Source organism: Leptonychotes weddellii, chromosome 10, assembly GCF_054177405.1.
Source record: "Leptonychotes weddellii isolate Sample4059 chromosome 10, ASM5417740v2, whole genome shotgun sequence".
In the NCBI taxonomy this organism is placed as follows: domain Eukaryota; kingdom Metazoa; phylum Chordata; class Mammalia; order Carnivora; family Phocidae; genus Leptonychotes; species Leptonychotes weddellii.
In genome coordinates this window covers 86,986,520-86,996,553 of record NC_138378.1, presented here as the reverse complement: position 1 = coordinate 86,996,553, position 10,034 = coordinate 86,986,520, and the positions used below count along the sequence as shown (strand labels likewise).

The 10,034-nt window shown below is 52.1% G+C and overlaps 1 protein-coding gene across 4 annotated transcripts in view; it reads right to left on the bottom strand.

Annotated features, from left to right (window-relative positions):
• Positions 1-1,242: 1,242 nt before the first annotated feature.
• The window catches only part of ELMOD3 (ELMO domain containing 3), a 28,894-nt gene continuing 20,102 nt past the window's right edge, over positions 1,243-10,034 (bottom strand). For all 4 annotated transcript variants that reach the window (XM_081796680.1, XM_081796681.1, XM_081796679.1 and 1 more), the window contains 3 exons: positions 3,131-3,207; positions 2,663-2,790; positions 1,243-2,143 (listed from right to left, as the gene is read on the bottom strand). In XM_081796680.1, the coding sequence (XP_081652806.1) occupies positions 1,941-2,143; positions 2,663-2,790; positions 3,131-3,207 (408 nt within the window). In that variant the 3' untranslated portion in view covers positions 1,243-1,940. The remainder of the gene's footprint in view (positions 2,144-2,662; positions 2,791-3,130; positions 3,208-10,034) is intronic.

Sequence of the window (10,034 nt, the reverse complement as noted above, 5' to 3'; positions counted from 1 at the left end):
GTCAGCTTCTCTGTGTACCCCCCCGACTTCTCTCTGAGGAGCTGTGCGGTGGTCCACCCGACAGCCTCCACAGACAGCATGTGCCAGGGATGATTTGCAAAGGAGAGCGAAGAAGGGGGCACCAGATCCTGACTTTCTAGGGTTGTGAAGCATTTTACATCTCCCATGGAAGGCCTAGATAGGCCCTTCCTAAATAAAATGCACAGTTTAAGATTCTTGCATCTACTTTCAAAGGGTTTCGGCCCCCCTCCCCCTTCCCTAAGAGAACCACAACTTAATCCCTGGACAACGTTGTTGCTAATGTCCCAAGGTCTGAAGCTGAGCACTCTGGGGACATTACACAGGGAGTGACTTGGTTAGAAAGGGCTCTTGCAGAGGCCACTGGCCTCCCCTCCAGCTAGAAGCCCACATGGACTGGTTCCCGGCCAGAGTGCAGGCTGGGCATTCACGGTCGTCTCCGGAGTTAGCCTGGTCTGAGAGCAAGCGGAAGGAATCTGCAGGGGAGGAGCTACGGAATGGACACTCTGAAGCGGAGGCTGAGCCACAGCCTTTCTGCGTCCCAGCCTCACCAAGCCCAGGAAGCTGTTGGCCACCCTGCAGGCCCACTGAGCACCCAGGCTGGAGGAAGTAAAGTGGACAAAGGATGAGTTCAGGTTGGGCCAAGATGGCGCAGGCAAACTGCCATCCATTACCGCCCTGCCCTTGAGGCATCCTGCTAACAGCAGTGGGGAGTCCTCTGCCATACCAGGGTGGCTATGTGTCGTCCCGCCTCTGCAATGCACTGCAGCTCTGGTGGGTTAGAATTGGAGAAGTGTGCAGGGGCGAAACCGTGGTCTTCATGGGTCTACTTGACGGAGTACAGAGGACAGGAGAGCGGTGTAGTGGGGTCTCCCCAGCTCAGGATACCCTGGCCCGGAGGAATGGAGCAACAGAGCTACTAGCTTCCCCAGATGCCAATGTAGGAAAAAACATGAGGAATGTTTCCTACAATGGCTTCCCCAGAAGCCAATGTAGGAAAAAACACAGCAATCTTAACCATAGCCAGGGCCGCCCTGCCCCCTGGCTAGAGTGCACAAGGAGTCTTGGCCTCTAAGTGCAGGATGGACACCATATACACTCGGTGGGAGCCTGGCCGGGGCAGAGCAACCTTCTCTCCTGGAGCCCCTGGCTCTCACCAGGCCCTGGAACAACAGGGCCACAGGAAAGGGCAAAGCTTTTCTTGGAGGAAAACCACTGGGGCCCTTGACCTGGAACAATTCTTTTATTCAAAAACTGCTGGTGTGTGAATTTCCTCCTTCCTTCGAGCAGGCCAGAAAGCCATCCCTGATGGGAACTACACACCTCCACGGGGTGGGGAGTGTGAGCAAGGGGGTGCCCAGCTGGTGGGCAGTTGGGATGGGCAGCAATGGAGACACCTACCGGACAGCCGGTTCTGTGTCATCAACAGCGGGGCTGAGGGATGGGGAGAGGATGGAGAGAAGGCCTCTTGCCCTGGTTCATGCTGCCCCCTGCTGGCTGCTGCCACGGCTACCTTCTCCCTTCAAATTCTAGCTCCAGGGTCCCGGTCCTGGGGACACCCACGGCCTGAGAGCCCAGCTGCCCAGCGAGCCAGAATCTGGCACCTCGGCGTGGGAATATCTCTCAGCGTGGGCATACGGGGAACATCCAGGCAGGGCCTTCCCACCTCATGATCCATCCACTCGTCGAGATTACCTGGAAACCAACTCTCAACTAGCTCAACTCCAATTCTGGCAAATCCTTGCCCTGGAGGCGGGTCTGTGGGGAGCAGGGTGGGTCTAACTATCCCTAATGTCTCACATGGGTGAGGGTCCTTGGCTTCCCTGACCAGGCCCAGCCCGGGTACGCCTGGCATAATGCGCCGTGCACCCTCCCAATGCCCCTGTGGCCCATCTTTTAAGTCTCTGTCAGCCTTGGGCTGGTCAGATCAGCCACATGCCTTCGGATGAATGTGGCGGCAGGTCACACACGCCTGTGAAGGTGAGATCCTTGGAGTGAGGGGCTTGTGGCCCAAAGCACTTCTGTGCTCCCAACAACGAGGCCTGTCCCTTTGACACTCCAGCCAGGTAGATTTCCAGGGTCTTGAGCAGCCGCTTGGGGCTCTTCTTGGCCAACACCTCCAAGTCTGGAACAGAGGATTGGAGAACAAAAGGCTTGATGGGGCTCTGGACTGCACACCAGTCCGGGCCCAGCAGCCATAGGCAGTACCCCCATCCTAGACCCTGTGGAGTGGAGGGTGAAGGAGTCTTCTAAGGTGGAGAGCTCACCAGAGAGGGAGGATGATGGACCAAATAAAGCCACAGCAACCACACTTTCTACCTTGACCAGGACAGTCTCAACTTTGAATGGCCAGTCCAACTGCTGGACCCAACTTTTGATTCAGAAAATATGACCACCCTCGGTCTGAGGCCAGAAGGGAGGAGGGGGGTGCAGAGAAAGGGGAGCTAGCAGGCCCCAGAGGGTGGTGGGCTGATGGAGACTTTGAGAAGCTGGAGCTTGAGAAAGTAGGGGGGGAGGGCGGTTAGGGGGAAGGGAACTGTAGCCCAAATCAGTCTAGCAACCACACTGGGGTCCCTGAACCTGGGCAGGTGGGGAGTGGGGACACGCTAGGGAATTCAGGTCTCTCCAAGAAGAAAGAGCACACCTTTGAGGACAAAGCCAGAGTCAGCAATGGTCTTCTCCTGCGTCCTCCAGACATGTGCAAGGCGGAGGAAGGTGGCGGCATAGAAACTGTTCACCACTGGGATCACCTTTCGCTGCCGGTTACACTCCCTATGGCACAAGGGGGGCAGTGTGCTCAGCAGCGGACCACGGACCACGGCTGACAGCTGGGTGCCTCCGCCGGCCCGACTCCCCCAGGGAGCCATTCCGCAGGCAGCCTTCGCCTCCAGGGCAGGGTTGGGAGACTGGTTTTGGTGGTGGTGGTGGTGGGGGGGCTCTGTCCTGGCTCCCTGGGGAGCTGCAGGTCTCCAGAACGAGCTGGGAGAATGCGGCGGGAGCGGGAGGGAACCAGGCTCTGCTGTGTCCTTCTGGTCAGCCAGCCAGCAGCCTGGGGCGGGGCGGGGGGGGGGCTGGCCCGCAGTGCAGGGACTCACCTGGAGAGGGGACTCACCTGGAGAGGCACTCCTCCCTTAATGCCTGGATTGTGATGCGGGTGATATTCACGGACATCAAACAGAAGGGGAATTGCTGGAATGAAGCGGGCAAGGAGGGTCAGTGGCAGCCCCGGCTCTTGGCTTCTGGGCCCGCCATCCACAACCCAGCAAGGCCCCCTGGCAGCAGTGACAACCATGGCCGGGAGGCGGCAGCTGACATTGCTGATGTTCACACTTGATTTTCCCAATAATCCTCCCATTTCCCAGATGAGGAAGCTGGGACTCAGGGACCCGAAATGAGCTTCCCGAGGAGCTGGAACCAAGATTCCAACTGAGGATAATTCACACGCAGGCTGGCGGGCATAACCCCGTGCAAGCTCTTCAGCCTCTTCACCATCCCGACCCATGGGCTGTCCTTGGCCTTCATTCACCAGACCCACCGTGGGGCTGCCCAAGGACCACACCACCCCCTGGGGTCAGGCTGAACACAGGCGGGGTGAGGCTCGGTTATCTGGCCGTACAGGTGCCTACAATCTCTTCTCCCCTTTCCTAGGCATCTTATTTGACTGCTCATAAGCACTTCATTCAAAAGTAGAGATGGCACAGGCACAAAGCAGGTAAAAACCTGACTTGCTGGCACACCCCATTTGTCAATAACGGAGGCCTGAGAACTAGCTGTGCGGGTCAAAGAGGGGTCAGCATGGGGTTCACCAGGGCTGCTTCCCCAGGAGGGGCCTCAGAATCCGCTCTGGGGTCTACTTTAATGCTTTATCTTTGGAGGGGCAAGCTCCTTTTTTTTCTTTTCTCTTTTTTTTTAAGTAGGCTCCATGCCCAGTGTGGAGCCCAAAGCGGGGCTTGAACTCATGACCCTGAGATCAAGACCTGAGCTGAGACCAAGAGTCGGACACTAAACCCACCAAGCCACGCAGGTGCCCCATCCTTCCTATTCTTTAATAACAAAACCTAAGAAAATGAACAGGGGCTTTTCCCAGGGCATTTCCATATATTACATGTTAGTTTCCACTGCTGCACATACCCAAGGACACCCACTGAGAGGGACCCACAGATCAGTGCACTCATTAGTTTAGAGCAAGAGCCAAAGTCTATCCCATCTGCTTCCCCTGAGAAGAAAAGCCATTACATTATGATGCATAACTGTGCTGTCCAGTATGACAGCAAGTAGACACAGAGAACCATTTAAGTTTAAATTAATTAAAAATTAAACAACTTTGGGGCACCTGGGTGGCTCAGTCGGTGAACTGTCTGCCTTTGGCTCAGGTCATGATCTCAGGGTCCTGGGATCGAGCCCCGTGTCAGGCTCCCTGTTCAGTGGGGAGTCTCCTTCTCCCGCTCCCTCTGCCCCCGCCCCCCCCGCCCACCGCCCTGCTTGTGCGTGCTCTCTCTCAAATAAATAAAATTGTTTTTAAAAAATTAAGCAAAATTTTAAAAATTCAACTCCTTAGTTGAAAAAACCTCAACTCTTTAGACCTATTAACCATATTTCAAGTGCTCAATAGCCACATGCGCTCAGTAGCTACTATTTCGAACGGTGCTGATATATTACCGCCTCTTCATTGCAGAAAGTTCTATCTGACAGCACTGAACTGTCGAGGGTCTTCTGCTCCATAAAGATTTTTCTCGGGGTCTTCTGTGGCATCTGGGTTCCAGATCTTGGCCTGACCACCTACTGGCTTTGTGTCCTTAGGAAGGCCACCTGCACTGTATGAGACTTAGCTTTCCCATTTCTTTTTTTTTTTAAAGTTTTTTTAATTTTTTTAATGTTTTATTTATTTATTCATGAGAGTCAGAGAGAGAGAGAGAGAGAGAGAGGCAGAAGCAGAGGGAGAAGCAGGCTCCCTGCCTAGCAGGGAGCCCGATGCGGGACTCGATCCCAGGACCCCGGGATCATGACCTGAGCTGAAGGCAGATGCTTAACCATCTGAGCCACCCAGGTGCCCTACCTTTTCCATTTCTTAAAACCAAAAAGGAAGTACCTTTGAGTGCTGTGCAGGAGAGAGTTAACGCACCAGGGTCTGAGACTCTGTCTTTAGAAAGGCCTGCTTGCAAGGGTGGCCCCTGGCTGGCACCTGGGAACCTGGATTTGAGGAGGGTTCCCACCATTCCCTCAGGATGATTCATGCGCCTCAGCTGTTTGTACAAACAATATGGTTTATGCTGAATATCTGCCTTTTCTCTGTGATTCTGGCATTTGGGTATGTGCTACACAGATGGTGTGTGCACGACTGCCCCCCATAAAAACCTTGGGCATTGAATCTCTCTATACTGAGCTCCCCCGGCTGACAACGTTTCCCGTGCTGCACAATTCGATGCTGGAGGAATTAAGCATGTTCCGTGTGATTCAACTGGGAGAGGACTCTTGGAAGGAAGCCCATGCCTGATTTCCGATAGATTTGTCCCATGCACTCCTTCCCTCTGCTGGTTTTGCTTTTGCTGGACTAAATCACAGCTATGCGTACGACTACAGGCCAAGTCCCGTGAGTCCTCCCAGCGCATCATCGAACTGGGGGTGGTCCTGGGGACCCTGACACACGTGCCATGCTGGGTGGGGTCAAGTCACTAACATCACATACACTCTACAAGATAGGTTTCATTACCTACAGTTCACATTTTCTATTATCTCTCCCCGGACCCACTCCCAGAGTTCCTGTCGGAAGTAATTTCGATCACATATGCACAGTACTAAGCACAGGGCTGGCCCGAGGAGGTGCTAACAACTGCCCACCATCGTTAACCTTGCCCCAGCGTGAGTGGCTGAGGTCCGCAGCCACGCAGTCACGCCTTCACGTACTGCCTACCTACCACATCCTTGTATAAGACTGCCCCCTCCCTTGCCTTTTCTCAGTCTAAAAATAAATATAGGAACAAGAATATGGTAGCAACATAATTAACAGAGGATCTAAAACTAGCATTCACTCACTCTTGGGAACATTCTTACCAAGCCCACTTATTAAAACGTAGGGAAAAACTGGAATTCAGATCTAAATGTCTCCTTTTCTCCAGCAGTTCCATTGGCCCTGAAAAGTGTTGCTTGGAACCAAAAACCACCTGGAGGCTGTGTTTAGGAAATGGACTGAGGGACAGCAGAGAACATCAGACCTGGACCATTTTGAGTTTCCATTTAAGATTTCATTTCTCTTCATTCCTCACACTCGGGCTTAACCACCTTTGAATCCTAAAGCAAGGAAGACCGAGTCATCTTTTGTGGGGGCTGCTGATACGGTTTCAGCAGCCCTGGAGTTTCGACCCAGTAGTTTTGGGGAGGGGCCTGGGCCTCTGAAGTGGGCTGCTGGCTGACTACCGCTGCTGTAAGGAGCCCACTGCTAGGCCTGCTGTCAGGAGGCGGGTCCCAGGCCCAGCTTCACCACTTACTAGCTTTACCTCTCTGACCCTCACATTCCTTTGCTGGAAAACAGATTTGCAAGGATCATCGCTGCCCTATCTCTTCGCCGGCCTGTCATGTCAGCGGAATGAAACAATGGATGGAGACTGCTCAGAAGGCTACAGAAGTGTGTGTGTGTGACTAAGCACAATTAGAAGGTGCTTCCTCACCCACCAGCAAGTAGCCCGATGGGCCCTGTGCCTCTGTGTTTGTGTAAGAGCTCCACTTCTCAGCATGGCGTGGGCTAAGCCCTGCTGGGACTCATGGGAGTCTGCCCTCCTCCCACCCTGGCACTTGTATTTTTTGGCCAGTTCCCCTTTAGCAGGATGTACCACGGGTACCTGGAACTTTAGTCCTCCCCTCAGGAGAGAACAGGACTGGTTGCGGGCAGGGGTGGTGTCCCCCAGCTGCTCCTCTGATCTCACACACGCCTCCTGGAAAATGGTGTTTTCAAGATTCATAAGGGCTCGAGGTCAAGTGTTACTTTAAAACCTTGGAAGTGGGCGCCTGGGTGGCTCAGTTGGTTAAGCGACTGCCTTCGGCTCAGGTCATGATCCTGGAGTCCCGGGATCAAGTCCCACGTCAGGCTCCCTGCTCAGCAGGGAGTCTGCTTCTCTCTCTGACCCTCCCCCCTCTCATGCTCTCTCTCTCTATCTCATTCTCTCTCTCAAATAAATAAATAAAATCTTTAAAAAATAAAAAAAAAATAAAACCTTGGAAGTGCTTATAGTTCAAGGAATTATACAATAAATCTGGAAGGGACCTTGGAATTGTTTAGGCCAAACTAAGGCCCAGAGAGACTAAGTGACTTGTCTCAAATCATAGCTCAATAATACAGATGGAACTAGCGTCTAGCTTCCTGCTGCCTGTGCCAACCCTCCTACTTTATTAGGCTAAGCTGCTATTCTATCTTCTTGTCTGACATGCATATTGTGGAGGAGTAAACATAAATCCCCAGTAAATCCCACAGAGGCCAGAAGGTGAAGGGATGAGAAACAGATTGGTCAAACTGGTCAGTCTGGGTCCCTGCTGATCAAGTTCTCAGTATCTCCTCTCATCCTGCTGCTGCCTCTGCCTGCGATGCTCCTCCCACAGGTATCTGAATGGCCTGCTCCCTCCCCTCATTCAAATGAGGAATTCTGGGTTGGCAATAACCCTCTATCCTGGCTTCCATATTTCTGCAGGAAGCTCTTATAAGAGAGCCTTCATAAATCACAAGAAGGGAGACACTGAGGTCAGAGACGACCTATAGGAAATATTAATTAGCTGTAAGACCTTCGGCAAGTCACTTCCCTTCTCTGGGCCTCCATCTAAAATGAAGGGCTGGGGGTGCCTGGGTGGCTCAGCTGGGTTAAGCGTCTGACTTCAGCTCAGGTCATGATCTCGGTGTTCTGGGATGGAGCCTCTCATAGGGCTTTGTGCTCAGTGGGGAGTCTGCTTCTCTCTCCCTCCGCCTCTGCCCCTCCCCCCATTCATGCTCATGCTCTCTCAAATAAATGAAAAAAATCTTTTAAAAAAGAAAATAGGGGTGCCTGGGTGGCTCAGTCATTAAGTGTCTGCCTTCAGCTCGGGTCATGATCCCAGGGTCCTGGGGTCGAGCCCCGCGTCGGGCTCCCTGCTCCGCAGGAGGCCTGCTTCTCCCTCTCCCACTCCCCTTGCTTGTGTTCCCTCTCTTGCTGTCTCTCTCTCTGTCAAATAAATAAATAAAATCTTTAAAAAAATAAAATAAAATAAAATAAGATTTATTGTATAATTCCTTGAACTATAAGCACTTCCGAGGGGCTGGATTGCTGAGGTACTCCTCAACCTCTGGGAGTCTATTATGGTGAAGCAGTGTTGCTGCACAAGACTGCATCATTGCAGAAGCTAACAGGTACAGTTCTCAAACTGAACCCAGAAATTACCTCCCTGCATCATGAAGACCACAGAAAATGCCCACATTCTCAACTTGTGGGGCCTCAATATATCTCAAGACCAGATACTCATGAAGTCCCACTCTTGCCTCCTCCAGTGTTTCCTGGAATAGACAGGCATAAGTGAAGCCTTAAGATTTATTTTTTCATTTTTATTTAAAAATTTTTTTAAAGATTTTATTTGAGAGAGAGAGAGTGAGAAAGCATGAGCAAGGAGAGGAGCAGAGGGAGAGGGGCAAGCAGACTCCATGCTGAGTGCAGAGCCTGACGGAGGGCTCGATCTCATGACCTGAGCTGAAACCAAGAGTCAGATGATTAACCGACTGAGCCACCCAGGCGCCCGAGCCTTAAGATTTAATAGGTGCTTTTCCCAAAAATATACAGATACTGAGTAGACATTAGAAATGAAAAACTGCCCCAGTGGCAGGAACCATATGATTATTTGTTCTGTATTCAAGAACTTTTGGGTTAACAAAAAAGGGATCCACCTAAGATACACACACACACATAAATAAATTAAAAATAAAAAAGGCGGGCGCCTGGGTGGCTCAGTTGGTTAAGCGACTGCCTTCGGCTCAGGTCATGATCCTGGAGTCCCGGGATCGAGTCCCGCATCGGGCTCCCTGCTCGGCGGGGGGTCTGCTTCTCCCTCTGACCCTCTCCCCTCTCGTGCTCTCTGTCTCTCATTCTCTCTCTCAAATAATAAAAAAACCTTTAAAAAAAATAAATAAATAAAAAAGGCATCTACCTTACGCGCATGCGTGCATGCGTGTGTTGTGTATGTGTGTGTGTGCTGTATTTTTACTCTTGAAAATCAAAAGTTACCTTGATAACTGACACTCACCGAATGACTAATGCGCTTGACACTTCACATAGTTTATCTCCAACCCAGAATAATTCTGCAGGGTTGGAATTATTTTCCCATGTTACAAAAGCAGCAGCAGACACCGTGAGAACTACGTCACATGGCCAACAACGCTGTTACTGCAACAGTCTGGTTTGGCAACCCCGGCCTGACCAACTCCAGCCCTCTGAGGTAAAATGATCTGACTACGATGTTGCAGGTGTGACCTTCAGCCCCTTACTCGCGGACTCCTCTCCCTCAGGCAGTATCCGGGCAGCCGGGGCGGGACAGGCGAGCTCCCCACCTCAGGCCGCTCCTACCAGAGCTGCCACAGACGTAGATTCCAGGCTCCGTCCACTCAGAGGGCCTAGAAGGGTGAGAACTTAGGAGCAGCGTGCATACCTGGCCCTCCGCTCGCACTTTCTAAATGTCATTCTCCAATTAAAGGAGTGAGAGCTCCTTGGAGAAGTGGTTAATTCCAGGGCTGGAAATCATACAGGGAAAATATAAGATGGCATCTTCTGGTGTCCAGAGAGCCAAAAAGTGCTCAAAACAGGGTATGAGGTGGGGGGGCACGCCTGGGTGGCTCAGTTGTTAAGCATCTGCCTTTGGCTCAGGTCATGATCTCAGGGTCCTGGGGTCGAGCCCCGCATCAGGTTCCCTGCTCAGCGGGGAGCCTGCTTCTCCCTCTCCACCCCTCCCCTGCTCATGTTCTCTCTATCTCTGTCTCTGTCTCTCTAAATTAAATAAATAAAATCTTTATT